This window comes from Pleurodeles waltl, chromosome 7 (assembly GCF_031143425.1).
Source record: "Pleurodeles waltl isolate 20211129_DDA chromosome 7, aPleWal1.hap1.20221129, whole genome shotgun sequence".
NCBI classification, from domain to species: Eukaryota; Metazoa; Chordata; class Amphibia; order Caudata; family Salamandridae; genus Pleurodeles; species Pleurodeles waltl.
Genome location: NC_090446.1, coordinates 1,382,235,346 through 1,382,255,274, shown reverse-complemented (window position 1 = coordinate 1,382,255,274; position 19,929 = coordinate 1,382,235,346). Strand labels below are relative to the sequence as shown.

The 19,929-nt window shown below is 44.3% G+C and overlaps 1 protein-coding gene across 2 annotated transcripts in view; it reads left to right on the top strand.

Annotated features, from left to right (window-relative positions):
- Positions 1–19,444, top strand: part of AP2A1 (adaptor related protein complex 2 subunit alpha 1) — a 194,314-nt gene extending 174,870 nt beyond the window's left edge. Inside the window, exons 21-23 of one of the 2 annotated variants that reach the window (XM_069200922.1) lie at positions 6,646–6,715; positions 6,990–7,124; positions 17,558–19,444. In XM_069200922.1, coding sequence (XP_069057023.1) covers positions 6,646–6,715; positions 6,990–7,124; positions 17,558–17,635 — 283 coding nt within the window. In that variant the 3' untranslated portion in view covers positions 17,636–19,444. The remainder of the gene's footprint in view (positions 1–6,645; positions 6,716–6,989; positions 7,125–17,557) is intronic. The other variant, XM_069200923.1, reaches the window with a different exon arrangement.
- Positions 19,445–19,929: the final 485 nt, after the last annotated feature.

The window sequence follows — 19,929 nt, the reverse complement described above, 5'->3', positions numbered from 1 at the left end:
TTCTGAGAGCCTAGGCCCTAGGCCCTAGGTCCAGGGCCTGTGTCTGTGAAAACACACACAGTGAGATTCTGAAAGACTAGGTCCAGGGCCTGTGTCTGTGAAAACACAGTGAGATTCTGAGAGTCTAGGTCCATGCTCTATGTCTGTGAAAGCACGCACAGTGAGAGTGTGAGAGCCTGAGTCTTGTCTATGAATCTGCACACAGAAAGTATGTAAGAGCTGTGGTGCAGGGCCTGTTTCTGTAAAAGTGCACACAGTAAGATTTTGTCTGCGTGCAGGGCCTGTTTGTTTAATCCACACACAGTGGATTGTAGTAGCCTGGGTGCAGGGTCTCTATCTGTAAATCCATACAAAGTAAGAATGTAAGGTCCTCTATCTATAAATCCTCACCTGCATATTGTAAGAGCCTGAGAGCAGAGCTTGTGTTTGAGTGCACTTGGACCAGTGGTCTTAAAACCTAATGCTGCGCCTCCTCATGTAGAAAATAAATTGTTGCGCCCCCAGAAAAGTAAACATTTTCTCATAATAATTCTGTAAAACTCATATTTCTTAACATATTTAGCAGTTCAAACTTCACAGTTTGTTAATTTATCCCTTTAAAAAAATTCAATCAAATACTTGCTTGCCAACAAATGTAAAGGATTCCACACTATGATCCTTTATCATAAATGGGGGAAAGAACTTGCCCTCCAATCTCCACTCTGTTTCTTTCACTAAAATCACAACATTCTTTTAAGCATTACGGTTGTCTGTGTTCCCTCAGTACATTAGAAAGCACCCCCTTGCCATAGCCTAGAGTCCCCCTGAGTCTTAAGGGGGCCCACCGTCCGAGTTTGAAGACCTCTGACTTGGAGTGAGAATATACCACTGTAACAAGGTGGTCTTCCATAAAGAAATCCATAAACAGAGGATTGCAGGCAGGATACGTTTATTGGATAACAAAGGTCCCATCCACTCTCCCAGCAGTCACTCTGCTCATCTCCCTAGTGGCCCCTCCTTTACATTCTCTCATGACTCCATTCCAGGTTAGAACACAGTGACGCCACTTTGCCTATAAAAACGTTGTTGCAGGTTACACATAAATACATTATACTATTATTCTACAATGAATATACACTTCTACTATTACAGTTCTTATGTAATATACTCCTCTACGTCTTTTGGAGTTACAGTTCTCCTGTCAGATTTTCTGACCCCCAATTGCTGAGTCACCACCAAAAGGTTCTCTTCCAATCAGATTCTCTTTGAGCAACACCACCCGATTAAGATTCCAGATCCTAGAGTCTTCTGTCTTAACTGCGTTAGTGAACAACCTAACCACTCTCACAGGTTTTGACATGCCTTCACCACCCCCTTTCTTCACAGGTTTTCATTTCAATACCCAATCTCCTACTTGAACCTTTGTTTCTCGTACTGATTTCCCTGTACCAAAATTGTCTTTGCAAGCTATTATTCTCTTTTCTTCTCTTCTCCAATTTGATTCTGATACCACCTGACCTATTCTAAATTCCATATCATTCACTCAAGTGGGTGCTACCAGAGTATTAGGGTGTTTGCCCCTAAACAATTTAAAAGCAGTTTTCCCAGTTATAGAATGAGGAGTAACCCTATATGCCTCAGTTTTTTTAACGACCGCCTTCTTCCAGTTTAGCCCACTGTCTTAGGCCATAGCTATAGTTTATTTTAGCACTCTATAAAGCGTTCCAACATACCATTGGTTTCAGGATGATAAAGCTAACATTTCTTGTGCTGTACACCATTATTTTCCAAAAACATCTCCATTTCCTTAGAGACCAGTTGCACTCCATTATCAGTGAGCATTGTGCTAGGAATGCCCTCTCTTCCAAATACGTCTTTTAGAAAACATATTACATGTTTTGTTTCAATTCCTCGAGTAAACATTACTTCTGGCCACCTTGAGTATATATCAGTCATGACTATGAGATACATATCACAACCTTCCCCATGAACTGGACCTAAATTATCAAGGGCAGCTTCTTCCCAAGGATGAGGGGGCAGATCTCTGATCTTCATTGGCTGAACCTTACGTTTGACAGATTTCTCACTGAATACACATTGCATATATTCCCTTATTGCTCTTTCCATTTGACAGTCCATACCTGGCCACCAGTATGTCAACCGTAACCTCTGTTTGGCTTTTGACATGTCCTGATGACCACAAGGCACAAGAGAAATTAGTTCCTGTCAAGGCCCAGTTGGCAGAACTATTCTTGTCCCATGGAACAACAAACCCTTTTTCTCAAAAATTCTTCTTTAACATGATAGTACTTTTGAGTCTCCAAGCTCCCTTCATTCCTATTCCACCAACCTCCTTTTATTAATGATAGCACCTCTAACATTATTTTATCAGATTCACATTCTTTTCGCCACTTAACTTCAGTTATGGTACTATATTCAATTTCACATACCATTTCATCATCCAGACTTTCATTATCATCCTCTCCTCCCTGATCTCCATCATTTACCTGCACCAACTTTAATAGCGTGTCAGCAACCCTGTTCTGTGCTCCGGGTATATATTTGACCTCAAAGTTAAAATCTTGCAAGGCTACTACCCCATTTGGTTATTCTGTTTGATATAGCATCAATATCGTTTGTTTAAAAACATTCATATAGAGGTTTATGGTCTGTTCTCACTTCAAATTTGTTTCCCCACAGTAAATTCCTTAATTTCTTAATGGCCCAATGGACTGCAAGGGCCTCCCTCTCAATCACTGAGTAATTCAATTCAGCACCCTTCAGGGCCTGTAATAAAAACAGTATCACTCGTTCTGAATTACCTCCACTGTGTTGTAAAACAGCACCTAGACCTTTTGTGCTGGCATCAGTAATTAACATTGATTTGGAGTTAGGGTTAAAGTTTTTCAGTTTGGGACCTGTCCGTAACCTTTCTTTTATCTCTTTAAACTCCATCCCGCATTCATTACTCCAAACAAATTCAACACCTTTCCTTTGTAATTTCCTCAAATTTTCACACATCTCTGCAAACCCTTTCATAAATTTGCTATGATATTCAGCCATACCAATGAATTTCATTAACTCTTCATTATTAGACAGTGACTCTAGATTCTTTATAGCATTCACCAAATCCACTTTTGGAGTGATGCCTTCCCCAGTGATTGTGTGACCTAAATGCTCTATTGAATTCCTTCGGAATTTACCTTTCTCTAGTTTGAAAGTCATACCAAATTCTCCCAATCTCTCCAACACACGTTGTACTATCTCATCATGCTCAGAGTTGCCTTTCCCAAACACTAGAACATCATCCTGATACACTCTTATGTCCTTGAGATCCTTGAACACTTTCTCTAATGTCATTTGAAATACTGAGGCTTCAAAAATTAGTCCAAATGGCAACCTACCATACCTAAATGTCCCAAAAGGTGTGACGAAAGCAGTGAGACCCTTAGACTCATCCTCCAGACTTATCTGATGGCACGCTGATGTTTAATCTATGGTGGAAAATACTTTAGCTGCATGCAGTAACATCAACATGTCTGAGATATTGGGCACTAGATATCTGTCTACCACCACATTCTTATTAAATTCCCTCAAATCAGTGCATAGACGTAGACTCCCTTTAGCTTTCCTACCTGTGACCACAGGGGCCAGCCATTGTGTCCCTTCTACTTCTTCAGTTATCCCTTCTTTTTTAAGTTTTTCTATTTCCATTCTCATTTCCTCACGTACTGCCACAGGAACATTGCGAACCTTTCCACATACAGGTTTTGATCCTTCCACCAATCGAATGTGGTGAGTATAATGTCGGAGACACCATAGTCTGTCTTGGAACGCCATAGGAAATTTCTGTTTTGAACTTTTTCACATATTAATCTACCACCACACTTGATTTCTCATTCACTCCATCCTGCTCACTCACTACATTCACAAGCATATCTTCTCTCAATCTTACAAGAGGAACACTATTGGGATTAAGAATGACTTCTAAATCTTTTTGATGAAACCAGCTCAAAATGCTGTCACCTTTTTTTGAAACATAAATCTTTGCATTAGTATACTTATGTTTAAATTCAAGTAAACTCCAGAAGTATCCATGTAGTTTAATGGGCTCACCACATAAGCATATGGACTAATATCAGGTTTGAACAACTTAACCTTGTCTTTGAGTTTCTCAAGGTAAAACTCCTTCAAAACAATGGTTAGTTTTGCTCCTGAGTCAAATAAAACTTTTCTTCTCTCCATATCTACTATTACCTAATCCAGTGGACTCTTCCTTTTCCATTCTTTGATTTGAAGAACAATTTGTCCACATTCAAAATCGGTTTCACTGTCCCATTCAGACTCCAGCTTTTCCCTCACTTTATGTATGCTACCTTTCCCTCCTTTCGCTCTGCACACAGCAGCAAAATGACCTTTCTTTTTACAATGACTGCAAACCATTTTAATTGCTGGACAACTTTTATCATTTTCCATATGTCCTTGTTTACCACACCGAAAGCACTTCCCTTGGAACAAATGCCTTTTCTCTCTTTTATAGTTGCTTTCTCCCTGAGTTTCATGCTTTCCTGTAGTATTCTCAATTATTTGCACACTATCACTTTTACCTTCTTCCTTCTTGATGGTTTCAACACATTTGAGAGAGTGTTCAATTTTCTTTGCTATTACCAACACCTCATCCAGCGATGGTTCATTTTTTTGCCAAATCTCTTCCCTACTTTTCTCTATATTGCACACTAGCATAAACTGATCTCTAATTCGGTCTTCTAATAACAGACAAACTTCCATGAGGAAGCCAATGTTCCTAACACCGTTGTATAATTTTCCACACTTTCACCTTTTTTTCTGATTCCTCCTCCCAAAGTGATATCTCTCTGAAATAGTACTAACCTTGGGCAGGTAATGTCTATCTAATTTTTCTATACATGTTTCATATTCATTTAAATTATCATCAAGTACTTCTGGCAGATTATCAAATAAATACCTCTTGTCCTTCCGAACCCAAACAGTGTAACAATAGTGCAGCTTTTCTTTCTGCACTCAATGATGCCCCACACACTTTGGCATATCTTTTAAAAACGTTCTTCCATTTCTGCCACTTAATAGGTGGTTCTCCTGGTATAGCAAAAAAACAAAAATAGTGGTGCAGTAACATTCTGCATAGTTATTGCAATTATCAAACTTGTTGCCACCAAATAGTATATTTAAAATTATGTATGGTAAGCAAAAGACACCCCCCCCCCCCCCAAATATGAACTAAGGAATTCTTATCCTCTTCACTCTCTTTTTCTCTCTTATTTTTTCTGTTTAAACCAAAAAAACTCCAAGTAATTAACACCTGTATAATCAGTGCAGTTCACAGCCAATGTTGAAAGTCTCCACCAACATTCCTTAAATAAATGCAACAATAAAACAATGAATGCAGTGCACCATCATAATCCTCTTAGTTAAGAAGCCAATGACATTCACACAGCTGAAAGGAGCTGACTCCATGCAGTACTTCTGCTCCCAGAACACGGAAGAGCTAGTGCGGAAACACTTCCTCTTCAACATCGGCTCACGCATACAGAGACGCCTCCTGTAATAGTGCTCACTCCCTCTCAAACATCAGGTCAAGATTAAACATAAAAAGATGCCTCCTGTAATTCTGTCTTTACTTCCTCTTGCACGTCCAGTCACGATTAAACTCTTCCTGCAGGACGACGATCCTTGCTGCGCACACTGACGCTTCCTGAAACCAGTGCGTCTCGTATAATGTGTAGCATCCATTCATTACACCGCACAAGAACACTCAGTGAACGCTTGAGAGAGCCGGTGAGTGTTGTTGTTGTACAAAATCTTCCTGTACACAACTTTGTTTCAAAACAGAGGATTACATTTTAAATGATATAATCCTCGAATGCCACTTTCTTTTGCCGATAACATCCGTCGAATGTCCACAACCTCCAAAACTACATAATATTAATTCCGCTTTGAAAACACCCCACAAGAGTGGGAGAAAGCACAATTTTCCTCAGATGAGCCACCAGTCAGAACTCAAACACAAAATCTATGTGGCATAGGGATATAATCATTCTGAGCAGTACATCTTACTCACATCTCCAGTGTTGAGACCTCCATTACAAAAATATATATTTGTTTATTCTCCACATCCTCCTGGTGATATTCTTGAATCTTCAGATCCCATCCTTTGTCGCTAGTGTAACAAGGTGGTCTTCCATAAAGAAATCCATAAACAAAGGATTGCAGGCAGGATTAGTTTGTTGGATAACAAAGGTCCCATCCACTCTCCCAGCTGTCACTGCTCTTCTCTCTAATGGCCCCTCCTTTGCATTCTCTCATGAGTCTATTCTATTCCATTCCAAGTTAGAACACAGTGACTCCACTTTGCCTATGTTTACTAATAACATACATATGCATTGAATACTACAGCCACCTCACCTTTATACATAGGAAATCAAATCATAAGGTGCCACTGTTGGCTGCCAGAGTTGAATCACGTCATTCCCTTTATATGAACTCCCAGCACACCAGTGTCGTGGTGCTCAGTACGACAAAGCATACTGGCTATGGGCGAAAGAGAGTCATGTCATTTAGGTAGGAAGAAGGGAACATACTTTTGAGGATTTTTCTTGAGATTAAATTCCTTGTTTTTTATGGTTTTAGCCCTCAACAGGAAGCACAGAAGATATTCAAAGCAAATCACCCAATGGATCCGGAGGTGACAAAGGCCAAGGTGAGGGAGGTAGTTTAAAATAATCAGGGAGGGTTGGACTGAGAAGGGGTTGAAAAGAGGCTTATAGAAAATAATATCTGGTATTCTGTGAAAGTTGAAGGAACTTGGGTCAACAGAAAACTGTGTTGTCCTCACAGTGCATGAGCTTTGTAAATGATAAAAATATGAGCAATTGCACTGTATACCATCATGCTGTCCAGGCTGCGTGGGAGCTAAAGAGCAAGGGTCAAAAAGCCTTAGTAACTGTCTCTATATTTTCCTCTTCCTGCATTAGCTGCTGGGCTTTGGTTCGGCTCTACTCGAGAAAGTGGACCCAAACCCAGACAATTACGTTGGAGCTGGAATCATCCAAACAAAATCCATCCAGGTTGGCTGCTTGCTGCGTCTGGAGCCCAACATCCAAGCCCAGGTAATATAAGATGAGAGAAAGGTTCTAGAGTTGTTCTGCTGGGTTCAGTGGGAAGTTGGCTGTAGGAAAGTAAGGTAAAGTGGACTTTTCGTCGTCAAAGGACTTTCCAACAAAAACCCACCAGTGCCCCAAACACCCACATTTATTTTTAAAGCAGACATTCGTTTAAGTTCTGTTGACTCTGAATTTGATTAATTCCAATAATAGGTAGAAGTTGACTGTGTAATTGTGGGTTGTCTGCGGTGACACCTCACCTAGACCCTTAGTGGATCTTTTTAAGCTGTCCATGGCAAAAAGACCCTTTTGGCCCCTGAAAAATACCCATAAGTACATGGCACACTGCAGACAACAGTGTTGGACTGATGCCTCCAACATATTAACTTTAAAAACTGTTTTGGATGACAGGCAGGAAAATAAATCCAGAATTTGTAAAGCGCAGAAAATCAACCATGAGGGCCTCAAGGCGCTGAGTTATAGCCACGGGGAGTTTAAGTGATTTTCCCAGAATTTCAGGATGTTGAGCTGACGCAGAGACTTGAACCTGGTTCCCCCACCGCCAAAGTTGGCAGCTCAGACTGTTACACCTCACACTCTCCCACTTAACCCTTTAGGTGTAAAGAAGCCGTTTTACTTGCCATTCTAGCCCAGAGTTGCAGAACCACCATGCTGCCAAGGTGGGAACAAGTGACTACACAGCTAGAATACTAAATTGTGTAGTAATTTAAAAAAGCAGCAGTTTTAATACTAGTGGGAGATATTTGGGTAATGGAAATAAACCCTAACTGTCCTGTCCTATTATTCAGTGAGCTTCACACAAAACATACTTCACATTAGTTTGCTTATCTGGTAGCACTTCCTTTTCCCTACCAACTCCAAATCTCTCTCTCTATCTCGCTCTCACACAAACACACACATGCACCCTGAAGCCAGTGCCTCCTCCGCCCCCAAACTGGCTCTCTGCTATGCCCATCATATGAGTTTATAGGCAAACTTCAGCTGGCATGTCTAGCAGTGTGGCACTGACAGAAAGGCTGCCCTAAAGGCTTTTTTGCGCCTGTTTCTGCTAGTTCTTTGTAAAAGGTGATCAGATTTCTTAATGCTAATACATTGCTGTGATGTTGTAATCCTGAAGCAGAAGAGCAGGGCAGGGCTGTAGTGCCAAGGAACTCCATTCTCTTGGACTGGATGAACTCATTACCTCAAAATTGCTTTAGTGGATAATCATGATAAGAATTTTATAAACGTTTATCCAGTTTTGCAAAGTGTTTCAAGCTAAATATGCTTTAAAATACACCCTTTACACAATTGTATTGTTTTTGCAATGGCATAACGTTATAATCATGTGCATTCAAGTATATCTATGTGGCATTACAAGTACGAATGGTCTCCCAGATGCCTTTCCTGCTCTGAGTGAATATTGCTCCATGGGCCTTTGGCAGACAGTAAGGTTTTGTGTAATTTCCTATGGCTTATGTTTTTTAGTGAATATATGTTGCAGAATGTACTTTAAAATGCATACTTCAATGATACAATTTTAAAATTTCCTTGGTGAGTTGAGCTGTCTCTTCCTATCCCTAAACCATCCTTTTAAAGACTTTAGTTCAGCACTGCATAGTCCATTGAAACATTATAAAACAAACTCTTTCATGTGTGCATTAAACATATTCGAGGCATAGTATCTGTAGATACACATGCTTTGCATTATCCTTCCATTTAATGTTGGGTCCGGATGTGTGCAGGTTGTTTTTCTTCGAAGAAGGCTTTCGAGTTACGAGGTAGAGTGACTCCTCCTTTTTTGGAATAATGCATGTGGGCATCAATTCCATTATTAGATTGTTTTCTTTCTATTGTCCAGTTCAGATGTGTGTGCTAATGCGCCGGTTACAGACCGTTACAGTATCCTTTCGACTTGTGCGTTACCCTTGTCAGTATTGTTTTCAATTGTGCTTTCTTGTTTTGCATATCGAGGAGTAGCTACACTGATTGTCAGACCGATGCGCCTCAACCACGGCCCTTAAGGGCCTTGCCCATCGGGGCCTTCTACATCAGTTTTCCCCAGTTTCTCTGGAGAATGCCCTGCTGGTAATGGAATGGACGCCCTTCAGGTTCTGCCCTCTCTGTTGCGCGAAATATATCCCAAACAGACTTACATCAAGTCTGTAACCTGTGTCTGTCCCCAGAACAAAGGGAGGCGGATTGCAAGGCTTGTTGATCATTCTGTTCCAAGAAAACTTTACAAGATCATTGGGCATGCCGTCTTGAAATGCAGAGAAATGTCAGACACTCCCAACATCTTCGGCTATGAAGACATCGGAGAAGAGGGAGAACAACACCCGGAGGCATCGCTGCAGAGAAAGAGGCGTTCTCTCCAGAGGGCAGTTCTGACTCCCATTTTGAAGCTGACCTGGAGATGCAGGAAGTTACACTGGCTCAACAGTCCATGAGAACACTGGAAAAACCACATAGCCCCTCTGATCAAGAGGCCCTTCGTCCACCACTACCCTCTGGCCATGATCTGCTCTGAGTAACCATTTCGGTGGCTCAACCTCAGCACCAAAACAATGACAGAAGCCTTTGGCAGCATGCACCGCGGCGCCGAGCCGACTGTTGGTACCGAGCGAACCGTTGGCATCTATCCTATCGACTCCAAGTGGAACTTTGGTGCCGAAACACAATCATTACTCGGACCTCAAATCTTCGAAGCTGGCTCCAAAACTTGATTCCGGCAATAGAGTCAAGCCTAGCCTTCACAAACTGCAGGAGAAGGTGGATGCTCATCAGAAGCAAATACATATTGAGCCTCATACTGGCCATATCCTTGTAAAGCCTTTGGCCATCATTCCTCTACCACGCAAAAGACAGTTGTCCTTCGAGGAGGCTTTGGACTCCAAAACCACCGAAACAAAGGAATAAATCAGACAAAGCAACCTGTCCTTTGCCTCTTCTATCACCCTTATCACCACCACCACCTTCACAGCTTCCACCACTTTCATTGTCTCCACCACACTCTCTTGGGGTTCACCTAGATATTTCACTTTAGGGATTCGCCCCAATCATATACAGGCAGCCACGGGGCAGGGCATGACACCTTTGGGATACCACCACGCACTGACCCTTGGGACGCCTATGATGTAGATGCTGCAGGAACCTGTCCTGGTGTGTTGTGAGCACCTATGGTGTTGTCACCTTATAACAGGTCCAGGGATCCCCTATTAGTGAAGTGTAGGCCGTGTCTAGAAAGCCAGAGCTCTCTAGAGGTAGCTGTGGATGAGCAGCCAAGACTTATCTAGGAGACATGCAAAGCATATGCAATACCACTATAGTCACACAGCGCTCACACACATGAAAGAACCACACAGTGTTACACATTATTATGGTAACACAAATACTAAAATCCTGTATGGGCAATACCCGAACTGGAGCTAAGTAAACACACTATTATATACACATTAACAATCAGAAAATAGCACAGAAAGCAATAGGCATTAGTAAAAGCAATAGCAAACAGTGAGGGCCCTGGGGGGCGGGGGAAGGTCAAACTATATACTAAGAAAGTGGAATGCGAAAGGGAGTCCCTCCACCCAAGATGTGGAATCAAGAGAAGGGAGCTGGAGGAACTAGGAACCCCAAAAGGTAAGTACCAGGGTGCCCCCCCAGCGACCAGAAGAGAAGAGGTAAGTACCTGGTTTTACCCAAACCCAACAAGATGACTTTGGAAAAGGATTGTGCAAGACCCAGACAAGACTGGAAGAACCCAAAGGTGATTCTTGACAGAAGAGGACCTGCAAAGGAATGGGACCAAGTTCAGTCAGTGATGGAGTGTCCGGTTGTGGCAGGAGCCACTACCCACCCTTCTGTGGATGCAGGGCCAGGTCGGCGGTGAATGAAGAAAGTCAGTGGTGCAGCACAGAAGCAGAAGAGGAGTTCCAGAAGTGATGCAAGTGATGTCCCATGTCGGTGGTGGTGATGCAGTGGGTCAATGGTGCTGGAAAACTACCTGCAAGCCTTGGCAAATGCAAGAGTCAGAGAAGAAGTTTTTCCAAGGGTGTAGAGTACCAGCAAGGTCCAGGGGACTCGACCCAAGTAGGGGAGTATGCAGTGACTTTCAGCAGCTGGGAGAGTCACAAGAAGAGGAAGCATCCCCCAAAGGCGACCCACGGGCAGCAGGCACAGGAGTTGTAGTGAAGCCCACTCAGCACGCCTGAAGAGGAGTCCCACGTCTCTGGAGCAGCAGGCAGGAGACTATGCTTTACAGGAAGGAATTCTGGGGGCTGGGGCTACACAGAGCCTGAAGATCTCTTGGAAGAGGAACAAACAAGCCTTGGTAGCTGCAAGAGTCACAATGCACAGGGGTACTGTCGTACAAGGAGAGGCAAGGGCTTACCGTCTCCCAAGTTGGATAGCTGGTAGAGAGGACCAAGAGGACCACTCCAGACACCACCTGTGATGCGGGATCCACGCAGCTGCGGATGAGGGAAGATCCACAAAGCTGGTCATCATTGCAGTTGGTGCCTGCAGTTGCAGGGAAGTGACTCCTTCACTCCAAGGGAGATTTCTTCTTACTTCTTGTGCTGGCTGAAGACTCGTCGCCCTCAGAGGATGCACAGCCGGGGAAATGCTGCAGTTGCTAGAAGGAGCCGGAGAAACAATGTTGCAGAGCGGAGTTGTCGCTGAAGTTGCAGATTGTCGGTTCCTGGAGGATCAGTTTGCAGTCCCAGTAGCCAGTAGATGAAGTAAACGATTCAGAGGAGTCCTGCTGGAATCTTGCACATCGAATCTGAGGACCCACCCAAGAGGGAGACCCTAAGTAGCCCAGGAAGGGGGATTGGTCACATAGGAGGGTGACTACCTATCAGGACTGGGCTGTGTCGTCCCCTGCCTGTCCTTGCCACCCAGATGCTCCCAGTGGCCTCTGCCCACCTTGGATTCAGGGTGGCAGAATCAAGTGGCCACCTGGAGGAGCCCTTACAAAGTGCAGTGTAATGGGACTGGAGTTCGTAGGGACACCTCTGCTCATGCAGGGGTGCCCTGACACACAGGTTCCTGCACCCTGCCGTCTGGGCTAGGAGGGCCTACCATAGGGGTGACTTACAGTGACCTGGTGCAGTGACCTGTAGTGAAAGGGTGCATTCACCTTTTCATGCGGACTGCATGAAAGGGTGCATTCACCTTTTCATGCAGACTGCAATGGCAGGCCTACAGACACATTTTTCATGGACTCCCATGGGTGACACAATACATGCTATAGCCCATGGGGAGTGCCCTGGGTTCCTCAGTACTGTATACTAGGGACTTATACGGGAGCACCAGTACGCCAATTGTGGGGTGGGAGAAAGCACAGTCACTGGGATCCTGGTTAGCAGGGTCCCAGTGAACACAGTCAAAAACACACTGACAGCAGGCAAAAAGTGGGAGCAACCATTCCAAAAAGAAAGTACTTTCCTACAGATGCTCTAGGTGACACAGACCCAGACATATACTCAGCCTGTCTCCCCTCCTGATGATTCTACAGCTTATCAGGAGCTAATTGGAAGGGCTTCAGCATTTCATGATGTGCAACTCCACAAAGAACCTCAAGAAGAAGATTTCTTCTTTGAGACTCTTTCAGTTACACAAAGGTCCACCCAATATTTACCTGTGCTTAAGAGCATGTTATGCCATATTGAAGATATTTTTAAAGACCCATTTAGAGCTTGGGTAATCACAACTAGAGCCCTTCCCATCAGGTCATATATAAATATTTAAGAGGACAAGTACCACCGTACTCGCTGGTAATTGCAACTGCTCGCAGGCAAGCCAGTTCACATGCTAGAGAAGCCCCACCGCCTGATAAAGAAAGTAAACGTATTGATGCAGCAGGGAAGAGGGTTGCAGCACAATTTGTCAGTCAGTGGCACATTGCCAACTGAGTGAGTCTGCTTGCTTGATACGACCGCACACACTGGGATGAAATGGAGGACCTATTCCAATATCTCCTAGATGAGCAAAAAAAGTGGGGACAAGAGCTTGTCTCAGAAGGCAAGCTAATATCAAACACCTCTATGCTGTGAGTTGGACGCTGCTGAAACAGCAGCCAGAGGCATCAAAACTAGCATAATATTTAGACAACACGCATGGCTGCATTATTTGGGTTTCAAACTAGAGGCGCAAAAGAGTCTACCTAATGTCCCGTTCAATAAGGAGCATTACTTTGGTCCCCAAGTAAACCAGACCTTAGAGAAAATAAAAATAAAAAGACACTGAGATGGCAAAATCAATGGGAGCCTTTGAAACATCTACATTTGGTGGCTTTTTTCGACACTTTTGTTTTCCGTGGAGGCTCCAAAGCCACCTCTTCTGGGGCCTCCACTTCGTACCAACATAGATCGTGTCAGCACCTTTCACCGAGAGGTTACTTTAGAGGCTCATATATACTGCTTCTTGGCCTTTTGGTTAAGATCAAATGTAGGAGCTCATACAGGCGTAATAATGCCAAGGGTAGAGGCAAGGTTGCTTCCCACGTATTGGAACATCCACCATTAAACAATGACTTCCCTCTCCTCCCTCATGACCATGAAACACCCCAAGGTGATCGATTACAGGATGTTTTGCCCACCTGGCAGTCAATAGCATTAGACCAGTGGGTGTTGGACGTTATCCAACATGGTTATTATCTCGTGCTCACTACCATACCTCCCAACATTCCACCTCGCACTCACTGGCTATCACTGGAAATCAAACATTGCTCTAACAGGAAGTTCTTCTCCTCAAAGGAGCTATGGAACTCATCCCTCTTCAGGACCAAGGTCGAGGGCTACACTACCTATGCTTCCTAATACCCAAAAAAGATGGTTCCTTGCGGCCGATCCTAGACCTAAGACCACTAAATGAATACATCCTGTCAGAGCACTTACACATGGTCACCTTTCAAGATGTAATTCCACTCCTTCAACAGTGCGATTTTATGACTACACTAGAGCTAAAAGTTGCCTATGTTCACATACCAATACACCCAGGTCATCGCAAATACCTCAGGTTTGGAGTGGGCGGAACACATTATTAGTTCATAGTCCTTCCCTTCGGGGTGACTGTGTCAGGTGGTAGTGGTAGCCCAACAATGCAGACGAAAGATACATGTGTTTCCCTACGTGGAGGATTGGCTTATTAAAGCCAACCCTCTCCAACAATGTCAACAGTACACTCTAATTACAATAGATCTGCTTCACTGCTTGGGATTTACCATCAGTGTTCCCAAGTCCCATCTACAATCTCTGCAGATACAGCCATATCTAAGGGCCATTCTAAACATACAAATATCTTATATCTTACCCCAATTCTGCAAGAATTCATAATTTTCAGATACTATTACCTCAATTTCAAGCAAATCTGCAGATAATAGTGAGGACAGTTATGCACCTCCTAGGGATGATGACCTTCTAAGTCGCCATAGTACTCCATGCCCGAATACACATGCACCCGTTACAGGAATGTCTCGCTTGACAGTGGTCTCAGTTACAGGGTCAATTAGAGGATCTAGTGATGACTGACTGCCAAACTTATCATTCTCTGCAATGGTGGCATACCAACGACATGTTGAAGGGGCAGCCTTTTCTCGACCGTGTTCCCCAGATAACTCTCACAGTGGACGCATCACTCACAAGATGGGGTTCACATCTGAAAGATCTTGCAGAACAGGGTACATGGGTACATGGGACACCAACCACCAGGGTCGCCATATCAACGTCCTCGAGCTTCAAGTGGTTCGTCAAGCCTTGAAAGCTTTCCTTCCTCACATTATTCACAAAATTGTCCTAATCTAGATGAACAACATGACAGAGCACTAACAGTGTACTAACTACAAAAAACAAAAAAACACAGAACATTTGGAGATGGGGATTACGTCACAGCATTCACCTGCTAGCAGAATATCTCCCAGACACAGACATCGACTTTACAGACCTGCTCAGCAGGGTGCAGCAACAAGTACACAAGTGGGAACTCTACTCACAAGTCCTCCTCCCATACTTCCAGAGATAGGTGTTCCCTCGGATACACCTTTTCACAACCGCAGAAAACGAAAAAATGCTTAAACCTCACTTCCAGATTCCCACACCCACTATCCAAGGGCGCAACGCACTACGGAGAAGTTGGTCAGGGATATTTGCTTATGTTTTTTCTCCTCTCCCTCTCCTTCCATTTCTAGTTCAGAAGCTCAGGCAAACGTCTCTCACAATAATCCTTGTAGCTCCCACCTGGACTCGTCAACCCTGGTTCGTAACACTGATAGACATCTCTGTAGTTTCTCACGAGAGGCACCCCAACAGTCTGGACCTTCTTACTCAGAACCATTGAGAAATCGGACATCCATATCCCAAAACTCTCAACTTAGTGATTTGGCTCCTGAGGTCATAGAGTTTGGTTACCTTAATCTGCCACCTGAATGTATGAACATTCTTAAAGGAGCCCATAGACCTACTACTAGAGCTTGCTATGCGGCAAAATGGAAAACGTTTGTCTGCTCTTGTCATTCAAAACACATTGATCCTTTCAAAGCCAATGTTCAAGACATTGGCGGTCATTCTGACCCTGGCGGTCAAAGACCGCCAGGGCGGAGGACCGCGGGAGCACCGCCGACAGGCCGGCGGTGCTCCAATGGGGATTCCGACGCCGCGGTCGGACCGGCAACACTGGCGGGCTCCCGCCAGTGTACCGCCGCCCCATTGAATCCTCCACGGCTGCGCAGCTTGCTGCACCGCCGCGGGGATTCCGACCCCCCCTACCGCCATCCAGATCCCGGCGGTCCGACCGCCGGGATCCGGATGGCGGTAGGGGGGGTCGCGGGGCCCCTGGGGCCCCTGCAGTGCCCATGCCACTGGCATGGGCATTGCAGGGGCCCCCGTAAGAGGGCCCCTACATGTATTTCACTGTCTGCTGCGCAGACAGTGAAATACGCGACGGGTGCAACTGCACCCGTCGCACAGCTTCCACTCCGCCGGCTCGATTCCGAGCCGGCTTCATCGTGGAAGCCTCTTTCCCGCTGGGCTGGCGGGCGGTCTGAAGGCGACCGCCCGCCAGCCCAGCGGGAAAGTCAGAATTACCGCCGCGGTCTTTCGACCGCGGAACGGTAACCTGACGGCGGGACTTTGGCGGGCGGCCTCCGCCGCCCGCCAAGGTCAGAATGACCGCCATTGTCTGCTACTTCTCCACTTTCAAAAAGCTGGGTTAGCATTCACATCCATAAGATTACATCTTGCTGCAATGATGGCCATTGAAGCCTTCATGGAGGGCTCAAAAGAGTTATTCCACCACAGATTGCACCTGCATCCTCATGGAACCTTAATGTTCTTACAAAAATTATGGATCCTCCATTAGAACCCCTACACACATGCCCCCTTCAGTTCCTCTCTTGGAAAGGGCAGTTTTAGTCGCTAGCACCTCACATAGACATGTTAGTGAGCTCCAGGCATTAATTTTGGAACAACCTTTCTTCCAGCTGCACAGGGATATGGTGGTTCTCCGTACCAACCCTAAATTTCACTCTAAAGTGGTTTCCCATTTTCATCTCAGTCAGTAGATCTACCAGTTTTTTCCCACAACCAGATTCAGTGTCGGAGAGATCTCTTCACACTTTATATGTCAAAAAGGCCCTTATGTTCCACATTGTTAGACTTAAAGCTTTCAGGAAAACAAAACAACAATTTGTTGCTTTTTCCCCTCCTCATAAAGGAAACTCTGTATCCAAATAAGGCACAGCCAGATGATTAGTTAAGTGCATTCAAACATGTTAAGCCAAGAGAACTTTGCCTATACTTCCTAGAGCACACTGCACTACGAAGAAAGGAGCATTCATGGCGTTCCTAGGAAACATCCCAATAGCTGACATATGTAAAGCAGCTACATGGTCCCCACCACACACATTCACAAAACATTATTGTGTGGCTGTTTTAGCGCGTAAACAAGGCAATATACGCCAGGCACCACTATGTAGACTATTTCAAACAAATGCAATACCCACAGGTCAGCCAACGCATCTGAGGGGGACTGCTTTACAGTCTATGCAGAGCATGAGAAAGCAATCTAACAGTGGAGTTGATGCCCATGCGTGGTATCCCCGAGAAGGAGGAGTCACTCTACCTTATGATTCAAATGACTTCTTCGAAAAAAGAAAAAAAAACCTTCTCACATCAGCACCCAACACTAAATGGCAGGAGTTTACAAGGCATGTGAATCTACAGCACTACATTCTATGAACAGATGCTTACAGGGTAAGTAACATATTCCTTTTTTGCACAGCACCTCCCCACACGCCTGCCCTTATGCTCCATAAACCTACTGAAATGGTTCACTATTCCATTTGACGTCCAATGCCTATCCCCCTCACTACACCTAAAAGTGCTTACCTATCCACATAACGGCTTTTGAGTAACAGCTTCTTTGATTTCTCCAATTTCTAGATGTATCGCCTGACTCTGCGAACTAGCAAGGAAGCTGTGTCCAAGCATCTCTGTGAAGTCCTGGCAAAGCAGTTTTAGAACAAGGAAAAACATCCAGGAGTCAAGAAAACACTATCAAGACGGAGGGCTTAATGGGCATTGCGCGGGCGTGTGTCGAAGGGTGTGTGTATGTGCGTGCGTGTGTTTACATGGTACGTCCGTCGGTGCGTGCATCTGTCCTATCTATGCATATTGTCTTACAGTCTATCGGCATCCCAGTCGGAGAGTGTAGCATTCTGCCAAGGGAAACCCAGAAGAACAGTTATAGCAGTGGAACTTGAGGGAGTGCTGCATTGAGAAGAGATGCCTGAAAGGACCATTCTCGTGTGTCAGGGAAGGGAGGTTCTGTGTATCCCTCACGGGAATCATGTAGGAATGCTTTATGACAGCTGTCTAAGGACATGGTGGATTCCTAGCAGAGCTAATGTGGCCACCTTGAAGATTTCATGCTAAAGTGACTTTTTATTATTGAATAAACATTTTGGGCCATGAGATGGGAGGTTCACCCCCAGCAAAGTTTGCATGCATCAGGTACTAACAGTTTAAGTGGCATCTGCCTTAGAGCAGAGTCCATTTAAGCAGAAACTTTTTGAAAAGAGTACTGACTTACAGGGAAAACTGACGACATGGAGGCTTGAGGCTGACAGCTCTCTCTGCCTTGACCATGTACTGTCCAGGAGGTCCACAGCAGAATGAGATAAAGCAGAGAAAAAAATCTCACCCTCTTTTGCCTGTGGGTGAGAGTTCCCTTGCCTTTTTACTCTATTGCTTCTACCAGCGTCTTCAGATTGTATTTGTACTTTTCCCGGTGTAACCCTCACCACTGTCACAGGTTTTGGGCATGGGTATGTATATGTCTCAGTGTCATGGGAAGGAGTGGTGATTTGCACAGTCTGTGTGTGTTTTTATAAACTCCCTATGACCTGAAATTTGGTCTGTATGTGTTTTAGACGCATGTCTTTTTGAGTCTGCCGGTGTGTTTACAGAAGTTTTGTATTAATGTAGGTTGTTGTATTGTTGCTTCTGCTAATCCTAAAAATGTATGTCCCTTAGTTGTTTGCTTGTTTGTAGGTGTGATTCATGCCCTTTCTGAAGATGGAGTGGTTGTGTGCCTGTACACTCTTATTTCATGTGCTGCTGTGAGTGGATCACTCACCTTCCAAAAATGTGTACAGCCCCGGCAGTCCTTATTGCCTATGTCCATTCCTATTTAAGTTCTGTGTTTGTGGGTGTGTGTGCTTGCGTGTCTGTCTGTGTGGGCACATATCGTTTCCATGCGTCTGGTGGGATGTGAGGGTGATCTGGAATTGCAGTCAATGCATTTATTGGGCTTGGGTTCTCCTGGGAGCTCTGTAAAGAAGTCAGCCATAGTGGCTCATCAGTCTCCCTTGCAAGAGTTCCCTCCAGCATGGCAAATCTGGAAACATAATATAACCCACATTGTTAGCCTATGCAAACCTACTTGTTCCAAGGAATGTAAACACCTCTGTAAAGGATAAGACGCATTCGCTGTTCGATCACGAGATTTGACATAGAGATAAATGGAGTGGGTCCAGGCCCAAGTTCCTGCTGTCTAGGTGTTTAATTCTGTGAGAATCCATTGGTTTTCTGATGCGAGTAAACGCCACTGAAATTGGTTGGCACAAAATATCTGCCTCTGCCAGTGGGAAACTGTACAAATTAGTCGATCAATTAATATTCTCAGTATTATGTTCATGATCTATTTGAAGAATCATTCCCCCTCTTTCTTGTTTCCCATGATAAGCCATTTTTGCTTTACATATGGATTCCTTTTTTCAAGCCCCAAGCACATATAACTTAGTGCCCATTTATTTCCTCTCCACTCTAAAAAAAAAAAAAAAAAAAAAAAAAAAAAGTGTGGCGCCCAACATTGACTGTTTCACAAGGAAGGGGTACTGACTGCCATTCCACCATGTGCGCCACATTACCACAACAGCTTGTTTCCCAGGAGGGTTTGCAGCAGTACATATGCAGTCTACAGTATTTGTTGGAGAAGGTGGACCGGTCGACCTGACTTCTGCTGCCTATTCTGAATAGGTGAGCTTAAAACCAGGTGGTAGTTTGGACTGCAAATACAGTGTTAAAGCAACAATCTGTTTACCATCAGAGACTAATTTACGATGTTCACCAGAAAAGGACATTAGCATTCCTGTAGCGTCTTCCGTCCTGCCTCAGGGACCAGTCTGCACCTTTATATTGGCTGACGATGGGTACATAAACTGAGACATATTTAAAACGGTCACAGCGTATTTTCCCAAATACACACATCTTTGGAACCCATATTTCTTAGATATGTTGGTCTTCTGTACATA